General features: G+C 33.7%; 1 protein-coding gene across 3 annotated transcripts in view; it reads left to right on the top strand.

The window, feature by feature from the left end:
- Positions 1 to 25,985, top strand: part of LOC118182141 (cytochrome P450 2J6-like) — a 145,976-nt gene extending 119,991 nt beyond the window's left edge. For all 3 annotated transcript variants that reach the window (XM_085816626.1, XM_085816629.1, XM_085816633.1), the window contains exons 7-8: positions 8,071 to 8,258; positions 25,200 to 25,985. In XM_085816626.1, the coding sequence (XP_085672752.1) occupies positions 8,071 to 8,258; positions 25,200 to 25,378 (367 nt within the window). In that variant the 3' untranslated portion in view covers positions 25,379 to 25,985. The remainder of the gene's footprint in view (positions 1 to 8,070; positions 8,259 to 25,199) is intronic.
- The last annotated feature ends 1,202 nt before the right edge of the window (positions 25,986 to 27,187 follow it).

The following is a 27,187-nucleotide window of genomic DNA, read 5'->3' as shown; positions in this document are numbered from 1 at the left end:
ATTTTTAAAAATCGCGATATTTCTATGGTTTCTGGTAGCAATTCTAACATACACTGGTGAAAAAAATTAAGAGAATTCGCATATTTTATCTAATTGCATGAAAAGAACTGAACTGAAGGAAAAACCACTGCTTCTAGATAAAAATGCAAATACGTAAGCGCACACGTGTGTGTAGGCGTATCCAGCAGAAAAACAGGCTTTATAAGCGCGGGGAGTGTAAGACGAATTGCGTTCGCTAGCACACCTCGGCGAATTTCTTGGTGTTATCTTGCAGCAATCGATTAAATTCCCATCGGAGCAGTAAAAATGAGTAACCACCAAGGGTTAGATGATGGAATGAGGTGGAGAATTGTGGGGAGGCTAGAGGCAGGCCAATCGCAATCCAGATATGCAGAGAAGTTTAATTTAACCCTTAGCGTCGTATGTAGCCTATGGAAACAGTTGCAGGATACTGGATCTATCGAGAGAAAGCCTAGGAAAGCTCGTCCAAGAGCCCCGACGGCCAAAGAAGATCGCTATCTGTCCATTTTAACGACGCCTAACAGAGGGGCTACAGCTTCCCAGCTCTTTCGGCACCTGTATGCAGCCACAGGAACCCTTGTAACAAGGGTGACTGTTTCCAAAAGACAATGAGAGAGGGTTGTTTTTCAGAAGACCGACTGTTTGCGTCCCCTCACGTCTACGGACAGGAGAGTCCGAGTAGCATGGTGCAGGCAGCATAATGATTGGAGTACGGAGGAATGGGCGACCGTTCTCTTCACTGACGAGTCCCATTTTAGCCTAAACATTGATTCTCATCGTACTTTTACATGGAGAGAGCCAAGGACCCGCTATCTACCCTCAAATGTCCACGAAATCAACAATTATGGCCGTGGCGTGTAATGGTCTGAGCAGGCATCATGTTGGATGACCGCACACCTCTCCACGTCTTTGACACAGGCTCTGTGACTGGTGTGAGGTACAGGGATGATGTCTTGGAGCCCTTCGTTAAACAGTTTGCCTTTTCCGGGGGTGCAGGGAGCACCGAGTTCATCTTACAGGTCGATAACACGAGGCTACATAGAACTCTTCTGGTCGACGAATTTCTCGAGAGTGAGGATATTCGCCGGATGAATTGGCCAGCCAGGTCTCCAGAGCTCAACCCATAGAGCATGTCTGGGACGCTCTGGGGAGGGCAATCGCAACTCGCAACACCCCTCCTAGAACTATTCAGAAACTAAAAACTGTATTGCTGAATGAGTGGAACCAACTGCCACAAGCACTGATAAACTGCCTTATTTCCAGTATGGCATCACGCTGCGGGGCCTGTATGGCTGTAAGAGAGGACCATACACCCTATTAACACATTTCTTTTGTGTCTTCTACAACCGTTGTTTTAGACCTTCAGACTCCCATGAGTGTTACACACGAACATGTGTCTTTATTATAACTGTTGAATGTTTATTTTGTTTTTATTATATCAACCTATGTTCACACCAAATTTTATTAAAATCTGTCTAGTAGATCTGGAGATCGAAGATCAAATATGAAAATTCTCTTAATTTCATACACCAGTGTAGATGGAAGCTTGGTCTTATAAACTTTACGTTTGCACAAAATAAGTATAATGGGGAAATGTAACCGAAAACCTTGATTTAAATCAGCTATCAAGTAGACATTGACCACATAATTCGTTTTAAGGCGATATTTATAAGCTAACCGCAATACTAATAACAAGAAAGTTGCTGCGAAATAATTACAATAGTATTTTTACACTTAGTTCTATAAAAATGGAAATCTCCCTTTCATTAAAGCTTTAGGAATTAGGGGAGTGTTTCGTTTGTATGCAGTAATCTGTCAAATGTCATATAAGTTTAAATTACAGGATTTTCATTTACCTTATGATAAAATAAATAAAAAGGCAGACTAGTATCTACATATATTATATGCATTCATGACATGCCCTCTATTCGTTTAAAAGCTTCTTTTACATTTAAGTTACATAATTTATCTACTAATGGTTTTCAAGCAACTAAAAGTCTTTTCATTGCATTTATTCCACTCTTCCCTACACAAAAAAGAAATTCACCTTCGTGTTAATGTCAACTGTAAACATACATGAGGTATTTTACTCTACTTCTGAAATATTGATTTAGTTATTTTAAGAATAATTGTGATTGCTCATTGCAAACATTTAATGACAATGAAATATAAATTTAGAGAAAGTAATTCAAGAAAGGTTTCTTAATTTTCTTAATGAGAGAAATGACCAATTAGCTTCGTTTTCCTCTTATCTGTCAAAATGTATATTTTTCTTTGAACTGAATTAAAAAACAGAAAATTAATTACTCAAAATTGAACTGAATTAAAAAACAGAAATTTAAATTTTCAAATTGGAAGTGTTCTTTTCTTTTAACGAATTGATTGTATCATCAAAAAGAATCGAAGCGCATTCATAGAGAGCCAAAATGTTAGCGAAGGAGAAAATGTGTTATCCAGCGTATTATTCCCCTTTTTTATGCGTCTGTGCTTGGTATTGATTAAGTTGCAATATAAATTAATTCTGTTTTACGGTTTATAACCGGAAACCATAAATTAAGGACATGCATAAAATCCACTTTAGTTTTATCTTTCTTATATCTTCCTTTTTAAAAACATATAAGATGGAGACAATCTATACTAAAAAATTTTTTAATGTATAGATGAAGTGTAGTGAGTAAGAAAAAACTCAAATAGTCATACCTGAAGCCTATAAAAACATGTCAGCAAATATAAGTTGTAAAAATTTGTGGAAAAAAAATAAAAGTGCTTGTAGCCATAATTAGTTCTTATTTTCAAGGAAATTATTATTAACACTTTAGTTATATTTTTTCCCACTACATCTGTTTTTATTATTATAATTGCAAGTCTTCAGTCATTGCTTTCCAATAAAAAATCTTAATACTCTCAGATTTCGGGAGTTTTTCACAAAAGAGAAGTATTAAAATTCCATCATGAACAAAAATTGAAATGTTTTTGTGTGGCTTTTAACAGATGAATAATATCTAGTATTTAAAAACAAATAGTTATAACAGAAAAAACACTAACTTTTTTCTCTTTGATCAAACATTAGTCTCCTTTCTTTTACGGTTTTATTTAAAATGTAATAAATTGGGAACAATATGTTTGCATTCAGATACCTCTGACTTTAAAAAGGTAAAATAATCTGCAAAACGGACCGCTATTATCGTATTTTCGTTTGAAATAGAATTGGTTTCACATTAACGAAAAGCAAAATGCGAACAAATAAGAGGAAGGAAGTTCAACTAGAGCGCTTTATTATCCAAGTAACATGTCTAACTGCTCAATAAACTGCTGACAAAAGACATTATTTGTTAGAGTTAATGAATCTGATCCCTCTAATGATGTTGATCATTGAGTTAGTAGTTCACGACGATAGCACGTTTGGTCCGCTTCCTGAAAGAGAATTACAGATAAAAAAATTGAGACCTTATACTAATATAAGAAGAATGTAAGAATTAGTGAAACTAAATTAATGAAATTAAATAATACTTGAGGAGAATTTTTCTGATTTGAAATAAATAAGATAAATAATTTTAAACTTTATCTAATTTACATGCACACCTTGTTTTATGGCGCTTCAAAATGTAATAATATGCTTTTTTAAGCACCTCAGAGAAAATCATTTTGAAGTGTTTATTGTTCCCAGTTTGCGAGTTTCATGTCTTATCAAAAAGAAAATATTGCTCATGAGGAAAAGTTTTTTATAACGCTTCGTGCTCAAGCAATTCCACGAAAAAGGTGAAAAGTTGTGACTTTGATTATTAAGTTTTCTCTTTATTAAATACGTGCACAGGTCTACATGTGGCTCAATTTGTAGAGACATTAGGTTAATTGGAAGCAGGAGCAGTAAAAAATGAATAACGTCTCGCCAGGAATCTAACCACGGACCTCTGAAATAACCACGGACCCAGCCTGCAGACCACCACACCACGAAGGCATGCTAAGAAGGCGGGAGAAATACCTTATAAGTTTACTGTGAAGTAATATCAAAGTAAATTTTTCTAGTATCCTGCTTGCCAGTTTGAACAGCTCTTTTTAAATATAAGCTATTATGATCTATATTTTTTAATTCCTGGGGATTTAATTTTTAAAATCCACCTTAATTAATTAGTTACTGTAATTGGCTTACTGTAACTGCTTAGATTAATTATTTCCAGTATTAAACTGAAATCTTCATGCCAAGATTAGATTCTAATTTCATTTTTAGTCTTAGACTTAAAAATATTTTTAATTATAAGACTTAAAAATATTTTTAAATATTTTTAAACTCTAAACATTTTAAATTTATAACTCTTTGAAGTGTTAGTTGTAATCTAAATTTTTCAAATTGGAATTGTTCTTTGCTTTTAACGAATTGAATGTATCATCAAAAAGAATCAAAGTGCATACATAGCGAGCCAAAATGTTAGCGAAGGCGAAAATGTGTTATCCAGCCTATTATTCCCTTTTTTATGCGTCTGTGCTCAGTATTGATTAAGTTGCAATATAAATTACGAATTAGCTGAACCAAAAACATTTTGATTTGTAAGTTCCATTCGTAAAAAATAATTCATATCGTTGACTCTACGAGTGTATTTAATCAAACACAGAAACGGGAAGTTCATGACTCAGAATATCACTCACGTCACGAAACAGGAACTTTCTGGGATGGATAACATAAAATGATGGATGAAAGTTTAAAAGGCGAAATCATTACTTATTCATAGAATGAGATTAACTTAACAAATTTTCTGAAAATGAGAAAGCAGACGCAGTTGCTTTAAATCAATCAAAATAAAATTAAATTGTGAATGGAAACATAAATTAAAAAGATCTAGTATCTGTTAGGTGTAATTTAGTTACAAACTACAAACTAACTTTTAGTATGAGACATTTACAATTTAAGACTACTGGGACGTTACGCTGAAAATTTTTGGGACAATTTCCCAACAAGTTTTTTTTTTTTTTTTTCATTTTGACAAAACAAATCTTTCTTCCAGCATTGGAATGTGATATATTTCTATCTGTCTATAATAAAATTTTGTATATCTTCATTAATTTCTGTATGATACGCTAAAACACTGAATGTGCAAAAACGCAAGGTCTAAAACCCATATCTGCGGATTATTTCCATAGGTTAGAGGATAGCCAGTACTGGTTTAGAACTTGTTGTAGAAGAATGATTGAGAATTTATATAAAAGCTTAAATGAAAAAAAAATAAATGTTATGAGAAAAATGTTAATGAGAAAATTGTTTCTACTTTATTTCTTTATTTAACATCTGAAAATAGTAAAGTTCTCACCTTTTCTGAATACTTAACTCAAGCTGTGCGCCTATTAACTAAATCAATTGTTACAGAATTATATTTCCCAATGTATACATTTTCACAGCCAGAAATAAAAGCCAAGCTAAACAGTAAGCCGAGATATTTTTGCTTCCTTTTTCTATTCGCAAAATTATGTAGCTCAGAAGAATTCACAATTCAGATAAGGGCTGTAATTTATAAAACTGACGACTGAAATAAGTTTGAAACAACCGACGTCTGGACGTTTATAAGTTTAGTTAATCCAATAAGCTTACTCTTCTATTAAAAAAGTTGTGAAAATAACCTGAAACGTGAATGAGGCTTGCAGTAATTGAACTTTAGATCAAAAGAAGTAATAAATAAAGTGATATCATTTAGTAACTCGTAGTTTCATGTTCTAGTGCTTAGGAAATTGGAATATCTTTTTCCGACCATTCAACGGGATGTCGCCATTTGAACAAAAAGCAACTCAGCAGAGCAGCTTGAGTTTCTTTCATTAAATCTGATTCCTACCGTGCGACAACCAGTTTTTATATGCAAGATATTTCATCCTCTATTCTCATTGTTGTCTCTTGTCAAGATAATTCCGTAGAGTTAAATATTTTCAAACGATTCCAGTTATTCAAAAGGATGCGACAGATATTTTCAAACAGGATATACTAGAGTTAATATATATTACGATCGATGTCACTTCGAAAATTTACCTGTGCCATAGTTTATTACATTTTAAATGGAATTGCCCTATAAGGAACTTCTGGGAAACTTTTGAACATCGGAATATTAAAATCAAGCGGAAAACGTTAAAAGTTTGGTTTTGAAACTATTAGTTTTCTCGTCAGCTCTATTTCTTCTGTCTATTTAAAAAAAAAAGACTTAGGAAGTTTAGACATAACTAACGTAGTTCTGCCATTATTTGGCTTTACTATAACTTCGTACTTTCGTCAGCTTCCACCAGAATACAAATTATATTAAAAATAAGTTTTGAATTTTAAAATGTTTTATAGAAAGCTTGACAGCATAGGTTGCCCCTCATTTTTTTATCCGCTGTTGCAATTTAATTTATCGGCGTTAAGTTTTTATGAATACAAAATTAACTTTTAGTTAATAGTCTGATAGAAGGAAATTTATTCAGAGGTCTTCCACAGTTATTCAAATTAGAGCAACGGCGTAACGTATCACTAACATGCTCTAATTATATTTCCGTACAATTATGGATATCAACATTGTAACAATATTGTCGCCGATAGAATTACCATAGAAGGATGCATATGATTCCAGAGAGATTCTCTCAAATTGTGTTATTTCCAAGCCCGAAGCATCTTCTTAAATAATCAATAAATTTTCGTTTTCTGTGCAATGTTAAGCTGAAACACGAAAAGAAGAGAAAACACTTAAAGGAAAACATCTATTGATACTTATAAGGTTTGCTCTCTCCTTCTAGCATGCCATCGTGGTGAAACTGTGGCACGCTCGGTGCGTGTTTGAGAGGCCCAGGTTCGAGTTTTGGTGAGGTCATTGAACATTTCTCTCTTCTCCAACTTCAAAGTAATCTACTGTCTCTACAACCTTAATTGCAATATAACTATCAGCTCTGAAGAGGCTCATATGTTTTAAAAGACAATTGTTCAGCCAGAATCTATATTAAAAAAAAGAGGCATACGCATCTAAACTACTTATGCAAACCTGAGTTTTTTCTTGACTTGTTAAGTCGCTCGAGATGTTGTAAGCAAACAAAGAATGAAAAGTATTACTTTAATCTGTAATACTAATTATTCTTAGTTTGGTTTAAAAAATTCGAATCTAGATATAGTAGAAAGAGCTAAACAGACTTGTCATCTTCAGTCCTCTCTTAAAATGGTACTGCCATGAAGTAGCATTAGTTGCATTATTTTGATTTTAATTAATTGTTTATACTTTCGTAATCTCATTCTCTAAGCCCTACTTAATGACACTGCAAACTGTAAATAGATATAATTATTTAATGTACAATTAGCGTGTGTTGATTTCTATTAGTTAGCATAAATTATTTTCCATCTTAACAATGTGTGAATCATCATTAATCTTTAACAATAATTTAAGGATTTTAAAAATGAAGTACTGATTAGAACCCTAAAAATCCGTCATTCTCTTTTCGTAAGATGCAACACATGAAAACTAAATTTAATCTTTAGGAATACATAACAAAATATTGATCTCGTACTTGAGTAGAGATTAATTTATTTGACATACGCAAGTATGGTAATATGAAGCCTAAAATGAACCAGATTAAACTCAATATTGACACGTTTTTCAGGAAAATACTGTGTACATTCCGAGAAAACCTGCTACATAACCTTTTCATCGAGATCCAATTTGAAGGGAATTTCACCAATAAACGGCATCATAATTTATTAATTAATTAGATTTTAAGTGGATAACGTTAATAAATTGGATTCTACATAATTCGATGAAGCTTTAAATGTGCAGGAGATATTCCTATAAAAAAGCAATCTATAATAGTCTGGTTAATTCAAATAAAAAAAAACATTTCTAATATCGATTTCAAGTAACACGTGACAGTCTCATGTAACAAGTCACGGTATCAACAATACCACGACATCAATATGCAGTAATTCTTAGCGCGCAAAGAGAGAGAAATAATTCCCAATGTTAACATCCCTATCATTTGAACGCACTTTCAGGAAATCTTTCTGCTTGAATTTAAAGCAACATATTAAATTATAAAATATTACTTGTATTTCAGTACAACAGAAGACAGCGATGTTATGGGCTATGATGTTCCAGCTGGTATGACGGTTATCGCCAACATCTACGCCATACATAATGATCCAGACTATTGGGATGAACCTCATCTTTTCAAACCAGAGAGATTTTTATCAGAAGACGGAAAGGAAGTCGTCAAACATGAGTGCTGGATACCGTTTTCGCTAGGTAAGAAAAATATACAATTTCTGAAGATGTATTTTGTCTTAAAATTTATATACTTTTAAAATCTTTGTTTCTTAGAACTCTAGCTCAGTGCAAGGTAATGTATTTTAATGTTCTAAAGACGGAATGATGTATCTGTGATGTATCTGAAGTTTGTACAGGATTTTTCTGATGTGAAAATTTACATATGTTTATGACTTTGATATTAGAATTTTCTACTATCTCGTTTATCAGTTTTTATATTACACCCCGAGGCATTTGTAATTCATGCGGTTTGGACAAGAAACGTGTTCTGAAATGTAGTGTACTATTTTTAATTTATTTTTTAAATTAACGCTCCCCATGAGGTGGCTATCAAACGTTATTTCTGTGTTGACGAACGTACCATACGACATTACTAATATTTATTTATTAATTATATTAATATTGGAAATATTCATAAAATAATTAATTCGTATATTATAAAACAATGTTTCTCAAACTGTGGGTCATGACCACAAATGGAGTCGCAAAGTGAAATGTTGAGGTCACCAAAACTAATTCAGATACACGAATTTAAAGAAATTAAATTAATGAGGCGTTTAAAGAAATTGCATAAATTTACATTAATGAGATTAATCACTTTCCATATAACGCCCTAAACGAATTTCTTGAGCTGTTGAATGACGTAAACTTATAACTGCTGAAATGAAATTATATGTTTTTCTGCAATTCAGCACTACACACTTACTTGAATAAACGTTTTCAGCTTTAGTTCCTTTCAAATGATGTAATGCTGAAACACGTTGCAGGGTATTATTATTATATTTCACTAAACAATTACTTTGCTTTGGATCTTTAATGTTACTTTCCCTGTCAGAATGTAAATTAGGTAGAAAGAGAAAATATTTTAAAGGAATGTTTAAGCAGTTTAATTCAAAGTGTGTTCTGCCTCTTGAGGCCCCCTTGTTGCTAGGTTGCTGATGGTTCAGATAGGATGGTCTTTGGCCTTACATTATAACTGCGGATACTTGAGCATCTGTGCGAGTTAGATTTGTGAGCCAATTTCGCGTTAAATTGAAGTGTGCGGTTTTTTACTCCTAGCGCTTAATTTTAAATTTGAACTTACCCTTACTTCAAGTTACATCGCAAAAGGGGTTGGCTGAATTAAGCATTAAATGAGTCGTGCATTTAAGTTTAGTTTCTGATTTAAAAAATCTGGTGTGTACACCACATGACTTCCTTGTACGGAATTCCTTAATTTTTACTAGATATATAGTTCTCACTCAATGAATTCAGTTCTCACTTCGCGATAAGACAAAAATACATAAAACCTCAAAATATCTTTACTAAAAATTGAAAATATCGAAACAGATAAAACACCAAATACAGTTAAAACAATTAAAAATAATTCTTGCAATTAAAATTAGAGTGTCTACGCAAAAACAAGCATTTCAGTCAACAAGCAAGAAGGCAGATTGTTTCGGTGCACAAAACTAAAAGTTTACTTTTGGTCCCACTCGACAAGGAGAAACTGAAGTTAGTGCAGAAACTGACATAATTTACTATTCTGCTAAGTTTCAAATGTAAACAAATATGGCTCCTATAGTAAAACAATTTAGCTTAGCCACATTTAAACAATTTTCAAATAGTTGATGATTCTACAAATATTGCATCCACATTAATTAAAGGCATAAAAATTTAATCAGAAGAAAAGAAAAACGTAATTAAATCATTTTTAAAGCAAAAAATGCACAATTTACAAACTTATAAGAATTAAAATACTGTGCTCGCGGAGCCGAGTAACTGAGTGGGTGTATATATATGTGATGTACCAGCTTTTGTCAGGAATAAATAGATTGTTGAAGAGTCATAAATGTAGTCGTAGCTTAAATTATCAGACGATAAGTTTAAAAAATAGGATCCATTTATTATTGGTCAGGAGAAATAGCAGTTACAAAAATTAAGATATCCGGAGTAAATAAAAAAGAATTACTAATAACTTTTTGTATTAAGTTTACTGCATCGTTACATTAAAGAAAAGACCCCGATATTCCTTTGCGAGTCCTTTTATAGCCTCTGGAAAGGCGGAGCTTCCAAGAAATGACGTCAGTCTCCTCAGCCAATCCAGTTCGCTTTAAATATTTCCAGAACATTCTATAACTGTACGTGTAGAAAAGGCGGGAAAACAACTTGACTACGGGGCTGTGGATTTAATTCCACGTACTTTCAAATAAGAGATTGTCGGCATTAAAAATGAAAAGAACATACAGTTAGAAATTTAAGTGTATTCTTGACTATGGAATTTTATTATTACATATAAATATATATATATAGATAGATAGATATAGATATAGATAGATAGGTATAGATATAGATATTGTTACGAAATGTACAGGAGGGGTTAGATAGCTTTTCCGCAAAGCAGTTTTAGGGTTTGCCATAAAATGGTAAGGGACGGCAGGGTTGCCACGTTTGGCGAGAAATCGCCAATTTGGCGACATTTGGCGATATACCATGGACGGATGGAGAACCTTCTGGAACAAATTCTTACCGGTTTAGTCCAGAATGTTCTCGAACACAAGCCGAAAGCTATATAAACCCTGCTGTTACGTCGAGTTAGTTAGTGCCTCGTCTAGCGAGCTGATAGTCAGTCACTGAGCAAGTGTCTCGAAGTCTAGCGCCGAGTTGGTCGTCGAGTGCATCGAGAGAGTCTTTAGAGTATCGCGAGTTAGTGCATCGTCGAGTTTTGTCTTAGAGTGTGCTGAGCTCCGGAAACGACTAAACCGAGTCGACAGCTGTACTCTTGTGTATCGTCAAGTGCACAGCGAGTGATAGCAGGAAGAGTCTCGAGAGCACGTAGAGTTCCGAGAACGACCGAGGAGAGTCGGGAGCTGTACTCTAGTGCTTTGCCGTGAAGCTCTCTCCACCGTTATAGCCTGATAACCTGAAGGCCGTGTCGCTGATTGTTCCAGCGTGTTTATTGTATTTCTTCAAAGACAGTGTACAAGTGACTTTGGAGCTGTCCGGATTAATATCGGCTAAATAAAGTGTGTTTCAATACTTCATCAAGTGTCGTCGTTATTCACTCCAAATCTACGAACCCCGTACGAACGTGAAGGAAGAATATAACGTAACAATATGTATATATATATATAGTTTTAGTGCTACTAATCGCAACCAGAAAGGGATGTGCCCAACTGCATGTTATAGCAGGCATATATAGAAAATTCCAATGTTCTGAGTCTACTCGTTTCTGAGTTATGCGAGATATATACACACGTACGTTCGTACAGACGTGACGAAAAACTCTATTCTGAATCCATTTTAAATCATTTCTGTAACCCGCTTTGGGAAAAAGAGTCCTTTATTCTGTCCTTACGTACAGATGTCACGCAAAAACATTGTTAAATTGCATTCGATAGCGGTGAAAATGAATATTTTCGCTGAAATACGATACTAGAAAATTTTTTTGCGAATGCAATACTTCCTTTACTTCGTACAAGGAAGTAAAAAGGTTTGTTTTTAAATCTTCGTGAGACTCTGTCCTTAACTTTTAGACTTGGAGATAATTCACTGTTGGTCTATATAAAGTTTGGTTCTAGTCCATGAGAGCTAAGAAAACTAAACTTTGTAACTCTGAAAATTATTTTCGTCCAGTAGTGTCGAATAATTCACCAAGATTTAATTTGTTTTGCAGAAAAAGTTCACAGACTTTTTTATTAAAACGGGCTTTTCGTTCAATAATTTTTGTACAGGGGAGCTAGGTGTCAGTTGTAACACGATTTTTACGCTGTGGTTTTTAACATTTTTTTATCAGAATTTTCATTAAACATGGTTATTATGACAGGTTCTATTACGTAAGAGTAGTCAATGCCCCATCCAAACGAGTAGTGAAGGGTCTTGTGCTCGTGCTTTGTCTTAGCTACTTACTAGGAGGAAAATAGTTCTTTAATTTTGGTTTAAGATAATTAGTTGATTGTTTTTAGAAATGGTTTTATCCATTTATTTGTCTGTGTATTAAGTTTTTTGCTTTATTATTTTTACTGATCGCAATCTTCTTTCACAAATCAATAAAAATGTCTGAAACCGTAAGATAAGGCAAGGTAACAAACTCTCGGGGCAAGTTATGATATAAAAATCCGCAATTGTAATTGAGAAATCGTAAATATATTTAAGCGTATAAATATCTTTCCCAAAAATTGTTACAACTAACCCCTAGCTCCCTTACTTGAAACAAATCGTAACACTGCTTCATTTCGATATGTGTATTATTTACCAAAAAAGTAAATTATTTCTGAGAAAATATTTATATTTATATACTTATTCTATATTTAACATCCGGGGTAGCGAAAAGGTAGGTATGTAAAAAATGGGATTATGAATGAAAAAAGTTTAAGAAGCGCTGTTATCAAACATAACATTCGATTAATTGTAAATTACATTATTTTGAAGTACTATAACATTAATAAACCATGTTATTAAAAAATAAAACGGAATTATACATTATTAAAGAGTTCATAAATCGCCTTTTAAATCACTCACTCAATTTAGCAATATACCGTTTTCATTTCAAAGATGCAATTAATGTTTCAAGGAATGTAAAAGACAACACCTTTGACATTCTAGGTAATTAATGAAAGATGTCGTGCCTCGTGGAATTGATCGGGAGCTTAAATGCTCTAGTAGTGTAACTTAACGAACCTAAAAGTGAACAAAATGTGAAAGACAAAGATACAAACGTTTATAACATCAAAGCTGCGCATTGCATATCAAACGGATCTTAGACCAGGGGTTCCCAACCCTACGCCTGCGGGCACCATGGCGTCCGCCAAACATTTTGCCTGCCGGTGTGCGATTACAATAAAAATGTTTTACTTTTCAATAAAATTCTATCTGAAAGCTTTCTCATTTTTAATGAAATAAAAATTGCACCCAACACAGATAACAGTACAAAGCGAAATGTGACCGATCTCCTTTTTTGTGTTTACGTATCGAAGGTGTAACTAACAACTATATTTTACCTTGCGCTTACCTCTATCCAATTATAAATTCACCTTAAAAAAGTAAAGTGATGCCCTCCGTCCAACAGATATTCTAGAATGTGCTCCCTTAGGGACAAAAAGTATGGGAACCCCTGGCTAAGACTATTGCATATACTTCTAGTAATATACGAGTATATCTTTATCTCATTTTTATACTGAAACAATGTAACATTTAACTAATATATTTTAAATAAATAGTTTATTCCATTTACTTTAACTAGTTTATTCCATAACTAACTAGTTTATTCCATAACTAACTAGTTTATTCTATAACTAGTTAATTTTCATTGCTAACTTTTGTGTGCATTTCCACATTTAACCCATTATAACAACTCATAAATGTTTTAATACTATGCAATAATACTTCGTCGCAGAATAATCAGTGCCCCTCATCCTTATAATGCAAGTTTGTTTTTTGATGAAAGTAAACTATTTCAAGTAGTTTACAGAAACTTATTCGTTGATTAAGGAGTCAGAAGCTTTCCTTTATGATCACATCTTCGATGAAATTATTTTCATTCGCTAAAGTTAGGTATCGAATTACTGGAACTATAATAAATACGCAGCGGGTGTTCTCGCAAATAAAGTTGTTATAAGGTGTTTTTGCTTCTGATATCGCTGTCAACTGACAGTCGAACAGATTCTTTATTGCTCAGAGTGGGATGTCGTATATCGTAACATACTGAGTTATTTATTGACTTTATGACATATTTCTATGCCTTTTCTTATTATGTATTGGAAGAAAAGACCAGAAATGAAACTGATTTTTCATTCGTTCATTGCTTTTTATGTATGAAGGAGTATTTACCTTTACCATATAGTAATTTAGAGAATTGTTTACTATGAAATTGAAATAATTTTGCAGTCTGTCCGAAGAGTTAAAAGCGAACCTCAAGATATTTTATTTATTATATATAAATGTAAATTAAAAAATAAATTCTATTTACAAAGTTTATCCTTTAAAATATGCAACACAGTTTTTAATAAACTCAATTCACTATTTTATTATTACCAAACAGTTGCATTCAAATAATATTGTCATATTGAGTTTGTTAATTGATTTGAGGCAAAATATATGAATACTAACTAATAAAGCGGAATAGTCTCTTAATGGGAGCCTTTTTAAAGAAACTTATATTCGCATTATATATATATATATATTCACAAATGATTTCGTATATGCTTTTATATAGAAATGACTGGTAAATATTTTAGTCTAAATCTCAGCAGTTTAAAGATGTAACAAATAACGTTACATATTTTGTTTAACATACAGAAATATTTAAGTAATAATAATGCCAAGATATGAAACCCCATGTAATCATAAAAAAACGGTATAATGTACCAAAACACATGTTTTAATTTTCCGTCGGACTGAAGATATTTTAAATTATGTTTGCTTTTCATAAAACTTCAACTTGCAGCTGAATATTGTACTAAATGTAACTCCGTTTTTATTATTCGTAAGATTTTAAATAGAATTTTAACCATTGTTTAAAAGAAAGATAAACTGTTATTGCTATAAACCGGCTGTTGTTATAAAATGAAGTACGGAACTCAAAAAATAGGTATTAAAAAATATATTGAATTTAGAATTTAAAATAGTTCATCAAATGTAATTTTTTTTACTGGAGGTTGAAGGTGTAATGAATATTATCATTTGTTAAATAAATTGCATTTAACTATATATAAAACGAATGCTTAACTTTTTCTTAAAATGTCACCTGACCCTTTACTAAAGTTACTTTCTAATTATCGACGAATTATGGCCTAATTACGATCAATTTATAAAAGCACAAAGTAAAATTCAACAAATTTAATTTTCTCACTCCTTTTTGGATTACAATACGAATTAGCAATATACAAATATCATTGATACTTGTTGAATGTACAGATACCAAAATCCAATTATCGACACTTTGTTTAATCTTGACTTAAACACTCCAGCTAAAGCGGCATTTACCAGTTTGAGACTGGAAAGAAAAGCAATGCAGTTTTCGAGCCAAACTCTTTTCATGCAGGACGATGAATGGCTAGCAATTCCGAACAGCTTAGAGGCTCGTCGCTGAACTCTCTTGCTCAGACTTTAACTGATATATCTTTATATCTTTATGAGCAAATGTATGTAAAATGAAACAAAGAGATGCTCTTTCAATATTAAAATTAAGCTTTTGCTGTTAAAAAAAATTTTAGTGATCGGCTCAACTAAAGGTAAACAGTTATTTCGATTTTAAATTGTAACGTTGCACGCCTCCAACTTGCACGCAACCAAGAGCTGACTGTGAAAACTGGATAAAACACAGAGTCTTGTGAAGGGTTTAAGTCCCTTTTTATTCAACGTAAAAATTACAATTGCCTGCTCTGGACGCTCACAGACTGCGCCAACTCGGCGGTCAAATAAAAATAATAACCTGAAAAGAAACTAAAGACAAGACTCTAACTACGAGGCTCTCTAAAAATAACTAACTCACCGCGTTTTACAATACCGCTGCTAATTCAGCAGACTTGCAGCTCACTTGAACGATTAACACTACTTTCCGCCAAGCACATAGGCCGAAACGCGGGGTTCTTCAATTTCTCGCTAACTACCTCCGCGCTCGTGAAGTAAGAACATCACACACCGAACTCGTTTCCCTTCTATTTAAATCATAATACTTCCGCTGATAATTTGAATCCTTGCGCGTTCTACTAAAATTTACATATTCTGACATTGGCAGTTCCAGGGGAAAGTAAGGCTTGACAGGAAAGATAGTTTAAACTTAATGTTAGTTAAAATAAATATAAACCCTACATTTGCCGCTGCCAGAATTTGGAAAACTTGGAAGCAGGTCCTACAAACGACCTGTTGTAAGTTTCTCTAATTCTGAACTAACTGGCGAGAACCTCGTTTACACAAAAAAAATCTTATGTAACAAATTGTATACTAAAATTCTGTTGATCGTTATAAAGCTCTCTTCTTACAGCAACTTTTCCTGGACTTCATCAATCAATCTTGGTCTTTCCTTCCAGCATCTGGAAGGAATAAGTATCAGTATCTTTCTAAATACATTATAATTTACACTTTCTTGACACAATAAATTTTTGTTTTTAAACGATTCGTTTTTCTTAGTTATTGCATACTTCACATTCATTCAATTTTTCAAGCATTAATTTAACTTTACCCTGGCTCTCCACCGTGTGTGGTGTCAAACGGGAATATTCGTGTTTTAGTCTTACAACACTTCCCCTAACCACCATGATTTGTTAGAATTCAACGACCAAATAGACACACCTTACTCGACATTCTACAACTCCGTGAGCTACTTTAATATTCTTAAAAATTCAAATGTAGGTGGAGAACCCTACAAAACACATTCATTCTAAATTCCCCCTCATTCATCTTTAAACATGCAGGCTTTCGCTCTAAAGCATGACTTTATCTACAATTTAATACTTAAATTTTGACTTCATGCTTTTAAGCATTCACTTTTAGCATCTACAATTTTATGCTTCTAGACTAAATTCTACTTTTACATAACATTCAAGTATTTACGTACATTTACAAAATTTTAATACATATGATTTTTACAATTTACCATAAAATGAATAAGAGAAAATAAATTTTTACTTTACTCATTCTTCGCCAAGCTGGCGGCACTGAAACTAAAATTCTTATTAATACAAGAATACGAAGTTATTTTTATCTTCGGCCAAATTTTGGCTTTAACATAACAGAATTAGTCTTTCGACCAACAGAAAATGCTTGTTTTTAGCTTTTACACTTAAAGAAAATAATACTTTTACCTTAGCTAAATCAAGTAAAACAAAACTAAGTCTCAACCGAGACATATTGACTTTCGTCAAAACATAGAACTTCGTACTTATGCATAACATTTCGGAACAAAAGAGAAAAAAAATTTATAGAAGGTTTTAACTTATCTTTGAGTTTTCGATGCTTGAAACTCCGTCATTCGTTTTTGGCAATATTGTTCCCAAGTTAGAGGTTTCATGGATGTCAATCTTCTCCTTATTGACCTCCGAGTTTCGTCCACATTACTTTTTCTTTTGCGTCCTCTACATGCTGGCCTCTTGGCGGAGTAATCGTCTGGTGGTTGGCATTTCCGTTTTTCCCTGGGACGGCTGGTCTTGACGTCCTCCGGTCTGGAGTCCTTCTTGAATTTCTTCTGTTCCTCGTATTTTTGTGCCTCCTGTTGCCGTTTCAGTTTCCGGAACGGCGGCCTTGCTGGCACCTGACTCTGTGGCCGTGTGCGCGTTCTCCTTGATGTATATTTTTCCTGCAATCCTTTGTAGGTGGTGTTTTTCTCTTTACCACGGTTTCTTTACCCGGTGCATCTGTATTTTTGTTTTTCTTAAACGCCGGAGTTTGAAAGTTATTTTTTCTTTTTGATACCGACGTCCGGGTTGTAGAAGGGCTAGGTCTCTCTTCAGTTCTCTGTTTCTTGGGTGGTGGAATAGTTGTTGTCTCTGGACCTTCTATTTCGTTTAGACTTGAGTCCTGCAAGAAACTTTTAAGGATTTCAAAATCATTTGGATTATAGTATTTTTTCACCTGGTCGGGACTTGCTTTACAGATTTCCCCTCTCTCGTTCTTAAGATATAATACTACTCCTTTGATTTCCTGAATTACATAGGGGCCTTCAAACTTTGGAGCTAGCTTTGCCGTAAAATTGTCTGGGGCACTTGATAAAGAAAATTTCCGCTTCAATACTTTATCCCCAACTTTAAAATCTGCTTCACGGCGTTTTCTATCATAATATATTTTCTGCCTATTTCTTGCCGTATCCGAGCTTTTAAGCGCCTGATCAATCAGCTTTTGCACATCTTTTTGTTTAAACTTCTGCTCTCTTTGTTGCACAAAGAATAATTTATCTAAAGGCGTAATTAACTTTCTGCCTAAAAATAATTCTGCTGGAGTTTTTCCCGTAGTATCATGATTTGCCTTTCTTAAAGCATAAGCTAATTCATTTATGTAGCCATCCCAGCGCTTGTGATGTGTGCTCACGTAACTGCGAATTATTTTTACTATGTTTTTATTAACTCTTTCTGCTATGTTAGCCTGTGGTCTATACGGAACCATTTTGATATGGCGTATGCCAAGTCCATTGCATATGTTTTCAAATATTTGACTAATGAATTGTTTTCCGTTATCGCTAATGACTTTTATCGGTGCACCGTATTTTAAAATGTATCTGTGTAAGAATGCATCTGCGACTGTTTTGGCTGACGCGCGTTTAAGTGGAACAATTTCTGTCCATTTTGAAAAATGATCTACTATTACTAAAAGAAAACGATTTTTATTTAACTCGCTCTGGGGGAAGGGACCAAGAAGATCTATGCCTAAAATTTCATTCGGAAATGTAGCGCGAATGCTATTTAAGTACCCGGCCGGGCTGTAATTAATATCATTTATTAACTGACATTGATTGCAGGACCTGACATACGCCGTTACTATTTTGTATAATTGCGGGAAATATACCGCCTCGCGTATCCTTTTTAAAGTCTTTCTGACCCCTAGATGGCCCGCTGTTTTTGCTTCGTGCAACTCCTTCAAAATGCTTAATCGAAGCGAGGCTGGGATGACTGGTTTATACTCAAGATTTTCGTTTGTTGTTTTCGTATAGAATAATAAATTATCTATTATTTCATAGTTTTTTGCTCTATTTCTTATCGCATCGATATTTGTGTGCTCAAAGCTTTCGGGGTCTTTCAAATAAGCATAGATATTTCCAAATTCAGGATCAGCTTTCAGTTCAGTAATAACCGTATCTCTAGAATCTAAAATTTTTGAAGTCAACACAGCGCATTTAAGTTCATTTCCTTCATCGTCCAGTTTTATACGAGAAAGTGCGTCAGCTACATTGTTTTCCTTACCCGGTTTATATTTTATTGTGATATTATATTCTTGGAGTTTTAAAGCCCATCTTATTAACCTGGGCGTTAGGTTTTTTCCCGAGTAAAGTCTACCAACAGCCGCATGATCCGAAAAGACTGTTACTGGCGATTTGCCGAAATAAACTCGAAATTTGTGTACAGCCATTAATACGGCTAATGTTTCTCTTTCTGTAGCTGTATAATTCCTTTGTGTCTGATTCAACGTTTTACTAAAAAATGCCAGCGGATGGTTATTTTGCATAACAACCGCAACACCGCATAGTCTGACGCATCTGCTGCAATTTCCAGGTTTTCGTCCCCCTCCGGAAATTTTAAAACAGGGGCATTAATGAGCGCTTCTTTTAATCTTTCAAAAGCTGTGTTAGCTTCCGCTGTCCACGTAAATTTACCCCTTTTTCTTTTGATTACTAAGAGTGGTTCAACAATATTAGCGAAATCTTTTATGAAAGATCGATAGTAAGAACATAACCCAAGGAAAGAAGAAAGTTTCTTGGCGGTGTTGGGCGGTGGGAAATTCTTAATAGCTTTTATTTTTGAATCTTGCGTTTCTATACCCTTTTGCGAAATTTTATAACCGAGATATTTAAGTTCTTTAGTTGCGAACTTGCATTTTGAGGCGTTAATTGTAAGACCGGCCTCTTTTAATAATTTAAAAACTTGTTCTAGATCATTAATGTGTTGTTCCAACGTACTACTCGTTATAATTATATCATCTAGATAAATTAAAGCTGACTTTCCTAGGACAGGCTTTAGAACAATGTCCATAGCTCTCTGGAATGTTGATGGGACCCCACACAACCCAAAAGGCATGCGTAAAAATGCATAAGTGCCCGATTTTGTTATAAACGCGGTTTTATGTATATCTTCGGGTCTCATAGCTATTTGATAGTAGCCAGACGTTAAGTCCAAAGTAGACATATATCTTGTCGATTTGATCTGTCTAATGATCTCGTCTATAACCGGCAAAGGGTAAACTGGAAATTTGGTAATACTATTTAGTTTTCTGTAATCAATAGCAAACATCCAAGCCCTTTTATCCGAAGGAGGAAACTCGTTCTTTTTCCTACATAGTACGACTGGATTCGCGTACTCACTATTTATGGGCGTTATTATTTTATTCTTTAACATCTCCTGAATATGTTCTTCGATGATTACGTCTTTTTGTTTGTCATACCGATAAGGTTTAGTCCTACAAGGTTTTTCGGCATTTAATTGAATCTTGTGCGTAACTATTTGGCAGTTTCCTGGTTTTTCTGAAAATAAATGAGAAAAATTACTCACCACTTGCTGTATTGCTTTCCTTTCATGGTCATTCAGATGGCTAAGGTCCAATTGCGGTGTCTCCACAGGTTCCACCACCCTCTGGTCGATCTCCAACACCACGGAACTATCTTGAAAATTTAATTTGGCCCTCGCGGCCCTTAAAAACTCCATACCTAAAATAAGAGAATTTTGCAGGTCTTTCACTACAAAAATTAATACTTTGAGACTTTCCTCTTTTACCTGTAAGTTTAATGATAATTTCCCGATGCAGTGACATGTTTTTCCTTGCGCCGCTATAATTTCCGTATTTTTGGTTTTAAATAATCGTACCCTATAAAAATTCTTTTTGAAGAAATTTTCACTCATAAAATTTCCTTCTGCTCCTGTATCGATGAGGGCTTCTACTGGTACATCGCCAACCAGGACTTGTATAATTGGTAGCTGTGAGTTTTTTACGATCACCGTATTTAAATGTCTATTTGAGGGTTTTTTTAAAACTTCCGGGGTCTGGACCCTCCCTTTCACAGGCCCTTCTACTCGTTTAAAGCTTTCCTTTCAATCTGTGTCTTCTGGGTACGCGGATGTTTATTTTCAAATTTTCTTTTTGGGCCTTGACCTTCGAGTTTCGATGCGTTAGCTTGATAGCTCTTTTCCCCATAAGAGCGATTTCCATTTCTGGTTACCTCATTTGAAGATTTCCTTCGGGTACTTTGAGAATATGTTTCCCCTCTCGCTTTTTCCGCTATTCTGCGATTTTGAAACTTCACCGCCAATTCGAAGAGTTCCTGCAATGTGCTTGGGTTTCTAATTTCAAAGTAGTCTTGAACAGCGGGTAGCAATCTTGGTAATATTATTTCAATAATCTCCGCATCGGGTTTCTTCCCATACAGCATATCCGTTAGCTTGATTTTTCGTAGAATAAAGTCCGTCAATTCTGCTATATCCCGTTGATAGAAACTATATAGCTCGGCTTCCAGCCGTGCGCGATCTTTCACTATGGGGAAGGCCTTTACTAACGATTTTTTGAAATTTTCAAATGTATATGTCTGGCTTCCAAATTCCCCTAATAAAAATTTGCCTATATTTTTCCACCATAGCGCGGCCTGTCCTCTTAGTGCTGATGTGGCGATGGCAACCTTTTGTCTTTCAGGAACAGGGTAGAGCTGAAAGTGGTTTTCTAGACCTTCTAGAAATACCGCCAGCGAATTTTTTCCGTCGAAATGGACGTTTGGCTTGATTGACGCTCTCAAAGTCTGGACCAGGTATCCAAATCCTTCTAACTGGCTTGTCATTTCTTGGTGTTGTCCAGCGGTTTCCATCCAATTTTCGGCCATTTCAGTTCGATAAGTGTTCGGGCGCCAATGTAACGTTGCGCGCCTCCAACTTGCACGCAACCAAGAGCTGACTGTGAAAACTGGATAAAACACAGAGTCTTGTGAAGGGTTTAAGTCCCTTTTTATTCAACGTAAAAATTACAATTGCCTGCTCTGGACGCTCACAGACTGCGCCAACTCGGCGGTCAAATAAAAATAATAACCTGAAAAGAAACTAAAGACAAGACTCTAACTACGAGGCTCTCTAAAAATAACTAACTCACCGCGTTTTACAATACCGCTGCTAATTCAGCAGACTTGCAGCTCACTTGAACGATTAACACTACTTTCCGCCAAGCACATAGGCCGAAACGCGGGGTTCTTCAATTTCTCGCTAACTACCTCCGCGCTCGTGAAGTAAGAACATCACACACCGAACTCGTTTCCCTTCTATTTAAATCATAATACTTCCGCTGATAATTTGAATCCTTGCGCGTTCTACTAAAATTTACATATTCTGGCATTGGCAGTTCCAGGGGAAAGTAAGGCTTGACAGGAAAGATAGTTTAAACTTAAAATAAATGTTAGTTAAAATAAATATAAACCCTACAAAATTATGAAAAATAAATTTAAAGTCAAAATTCAGTAATATCTTAGTGTCTTTAGATGCTTATAACCAGTCATACCTTCATTTCCATTTTCATTGTTTTAATTCCTGTTTCAAATCAGATGGAGGGAATCTAAGAATAGAATTTTTGAAAAAAAAAAAAAAAAAAAAAAAAAAAGACCCTCACAGGAGCTTTTATTTTATTTAATCATTATTACATATAAAATAATATGGTTCTTTCTTAACCACAGCATGTGGAAAATGTTTAAGCTGTCTTTTCATTTATTATATAGATCGCGAGCAGTATTCATAGTTATCTGTTCTGTCATGTAATATATATGAAGGATTGGATTACATCGCAGAGTATCGTAAAATTTCGTAGTGATTCATATCACAGAACGTGCCCTGCACAAATCGGCTCGAAAGTTCTTGTTTATACCCAAGAGCCTACCCGTTGAGACTTTATACTCCCTTAAGTTCCGGGGAACACCTAGTTTGGCAAATATGGCTACGTGGAAACTACATCAACTTTCCTTTTCTTTTTAAGTTCCAACTTCTCTCTTCACAAAATTCAACTCCCTCCATAAAACTCCTCAAGGATGTTTGCGATAACGTATCGATCCAAAGGGTAAAAATTTTACTTGCCGCCTTTGAAAATCACGCGTAAAAAATTGACAGAAAAGTTGAGGGTATTTTCTCTTTCGAAGCCTTTTACGTCATGGCAATCCCTCCTGTCGGTCCATCACTCCATTTTAGTAGAAGAGAAAATCAAAATTTATAAGTGACCGTGATCCCCCTTCAAAAACTTCCCCGCATTTTCTTCGGGTGATAAAATACCTTTCTTCCTATAATAAGCTTCTAATACTAAGTTATGTATATAGATATAAATATATATGGAGCGGATGAGAGTACATATTTTAGGATTGTTCATAGCTTTTCAACTGCTTTTAAGCTGGTCGAATTCTTAAAAATAGAGATGATATGTAGACTAAGGCAAAATTCATAGTGCTGATACAGTATTAAAGAACAGATTATTCTAGGCCATAGAAGTTTCATATGGATATTTTTTTTTAAATATGATGTATTCTGAAAGCTCTCTCAGGTTGAAGCCAAGTAAAAAATTCGTCTGAACTTTATCTGGATTAAATTTAAGACGGATTATATTACTTACATTGAATTACGCTTAAAACATATCGCAGACACCATGGAGTTCTACAGCTTACTGGTATGGTTTCTTCGTTTCAACTATTCTTCAAAATTCGTCTTTGGCGAGAAGCAATGAATTAAACATGAACGGAAGCAACAATAAAAAAATGAGGAGTCAGATATAAAACGTGCTTAACTCTGGAATTGAAAGAACAAATAAACATACAAAATTTAAGAACTTTTAATTTTATCTGACTACGTATAACCAAAGATACATTTGAAACAAATTGAATATAGGTAAGACTTCAATTCGTACTGCCTATTCATAATCGAGTTAAAATGCTGAATGTCTATTATGTCTTTTTTCTGAAGCAAAATATAAATAAATAAATGAAAAGATTAATTTAGAAACTGAAAGCTTTGGATTACAATTTAACATTTTCAAAACGCGTTAACCACTAAAATCCTTTTTTATGTAACTGAAAATGTAAAAGGATTAAAAATGCGGTATATCATGCAAATATTTGCTTTCCTTTTAAAATTAAATGATGTATACCACTGAAAATTCATAAAAATTTCTTGTTGACTAAATTAAAAAGTAAACTTAAAGGAAATTCTAATTTTAAACGTTTTTGCGGCTCCTTTTTGAGCAAAAAATAGTATGAACAAAACAAAGCAAACAAAAAATCTAAATATCAGAAACATATGTTACAGTGTGACCAAAATTAAAAAAAAAAAAAAAGAAAGAAAGAAATATATAGATAGAAAGCGAGGTTTAGAAACAAGAGGACTAAAATCTTCATCACTATTCAATTTTACTTTGGATGTAGGCTTTCGATTCCCAAATTGTTTTTAATCGCGTAACCCTAAGACAAATATAATTATGAATTGTACCCCCATAATATAATATCATGTAACATAATATAATATAATATAACATAACATAATATAGTATACTATACTATACTATAATATAATATAATATAATATAATATAATATAATATAATATAATATAATATAATATAATATAATACTATAACATAATATAACACAATATAATATAATATAATGTGACCAGACACCGCAACCTATGAGAGAATCTTACACTCACATGATGCACGATCGCACACTCGGAAGTGATCGTGAGCCTACTTCATTGGCGTGTCACCAGTATCACTTAGCGTACCTCACTTTAGAGACCACTAATGTAGGGGATAGTAGAAGGGTCATAAATTTTACTGCTGAAAAATTTAAAATATTGAAAGCATATCTTAATTATCCCTTTTATGATATAAAATAACGCTTATTACAAAATTTTATGCAAAAATACAGATAAAGTAACTTTTTAAATTATTCACTCTGATTATCTGAGGAACAATATTATTTTTTAGATATCGAATATAAATAAAAGACTTTCTATATTCCCAACAGCCAAAAACGGGCTTTCATATTCTGATTTTTGTTAGTAATTGTCAGAATTTTGCAATTAATTAAAAGCGATACCACAATAGCATTTATTAGAAGTATTTAAAATTCCTTGAACAAAATTACATGTTTTTAGTTAATTCTAAGCAATTTGAAACACTAAAGCTTAAAATTATTGTTTCCTAATTCATGTTGTGAAGCACAATTTCAATTTGTATTTCCAGCAACTTCATGAATTTTATATTTCAACTTTTCATGAATTTTATATTTTAGGTAAAAGAGCTTGCCCAGGTGAAACTCTGGCCAATGTAGAAGTATTTCTGTATGCAACGAGCCTTTTGCAAAAATTCCATATAGAATTTCCTGAAGGAAAACACCATAATTTTGAAGGAGTGGTTGGTGCTACTTTTGAACCGACGCCATACGAACTTTGCATGGTTCCAAGACTGTGAACTGATTACTTAACTATCTTTTTATTGTAAAATACCATTTTCATGAGTTGAAGCAGAGGAGTTCTCTCTATATAAATGTTATGTGCTTTTTTTCATATGAAAACATTCATCTCTAAATTTTATGATGCACATCTATGAAAATTTTGGACTGAATACATGGAAGCCAATTTCTTAAAGGAAACGAAACGTACACCATTTTTTCTATTACATAATTTCTTTTTAAGCTGGTCATCTCTTGGTATGTGCACAGAGCTTTTGGTTGCTTACCTGAGTCAGCTGTTGAATGCTCATCATTCTTCAATTTTTGAATTCTCCATATTCACTCAAAATTGCATACTTTAACATAACATTAAACTTCAGGTTTCAGGTCTTTTAGAGCTAAGTCACATTTTAGTAATGCTTCAAGAAAATTAAATTTCTTTTAAAAATATTAAATTTTTATATTTTATATCATTTAAACAGACATTGCAAATGATCTGAAAATTTCACTAATTCGCATTAATTATGAAAACATTGTTGTGTCTACAAGTGTGTTTTATTGTAAAAAATGTATTTTATGCATATTTTTGTTTTGTTGCGTCTAATAAAAGAATATGAGAAAATCTAATTTGTCTTCAAATAAAAAAAAGTTTCTGCAATATTAATACTGAACACCTTCAAACATATTTATCATGCCCCTAGTTCTAAATATTAAGTATTTTATCTTAGCAACATAAAAATCTTGCTTTAAGCATTGCTTTTCATCAATGAATTGTCAATTCTTTTCAGTTATCGATGCACACGTTGGTCAGTTCTTTAAACAAACTTGACTCAAATGAACTTTAAAATAATTCAACAGATAAATATATAGTAAAATCAACTTATTGTTACACTGCAAAGTAGTAGTGAAACAGCCCTGTTAATGAAGTGGAAATTATCAGTCGAGTAATTCAGTGGAAAGAAAAAAAAAAGAATTGCGTCACCAGAATATCTCACGTATCCTAATAACACAAGCACGCACGAAGTTGTATTGTCGTCCTGGGGATGTTTCATCATTTATTGTGTTTCGCTTGACTTGCAATAAGAATGAGTGACTGAACTCTCCTTTTAGGAATAAAATTTCTTTGCACTAAGAATCAGCATTTTTGAAAGAGGATTTAGGAGAAAATAGTTTTGTGCCGCTAACTCCTCGTAGGTAAACCTTACGCTAGCATTGAGTGCTGAAGATTTTTCGACACAACACATAATACCAGGAATTTACTGTAGCCAGTTCAGTGCGGTGGTTTTATTGTAAAAATTCTGTGAAACTAAGTTATAATTAGGAAATACAACAGCTGTAACCGAATTCAAAGGATGAATTTCTTTTCTTCTGAATATGAGAAACAGAAAAGCGACATCTGTGGATCTCAAAATTGCATGTAACATGTAGAGAGTAAAATGGATGTAAGTAGCAATACTCAATATTTGATTTCGAATGAGTTCATAGACCTGGGGCAGAAGAAAACGACTTTACGCCTTAAAAAATGAGATCCCGCGCCTAACATGTGCTAAAGAAATTGCAAATTGAGTTCTGAAAAATTCAACCTGAACAGTCCAGACTTCAAGAGAAGCAGGTATAATGAATTAACTAACTTTTACTGCATGTGTGTGTAAGTGCGTAAGTGCTAGATGAACTTCAATGTTTTTCATACGCAGGAAATGGTCAACTAGAATGCATCAGTCGACTGTCAATACCTAAATCTGTATATATATTCTGTCATATAAATTGTTGGAAAGCATTCAAGACCAATTTTGACATCATCGTTATGTTGCAATTGAATCATGCGATGT

Source organism: Stegodyphus dumicola, chromosome 1 (assembly GCF_044657685.1).
Source record: "Stegodyphus dumicola isolate Sdum_Otavi_A_Nest chromosome 1, ASM4465768v1".
Taxonomy (NCBI): Eukaryota; Metazoa; Arthropoda; class Arachnida; order Araneae; family Eresidae; genus Stegodyphus; species Stegodyphus dumicola.
This window is presented reverse-complemented; position numbering and strand designations above follow the sequence as displayed.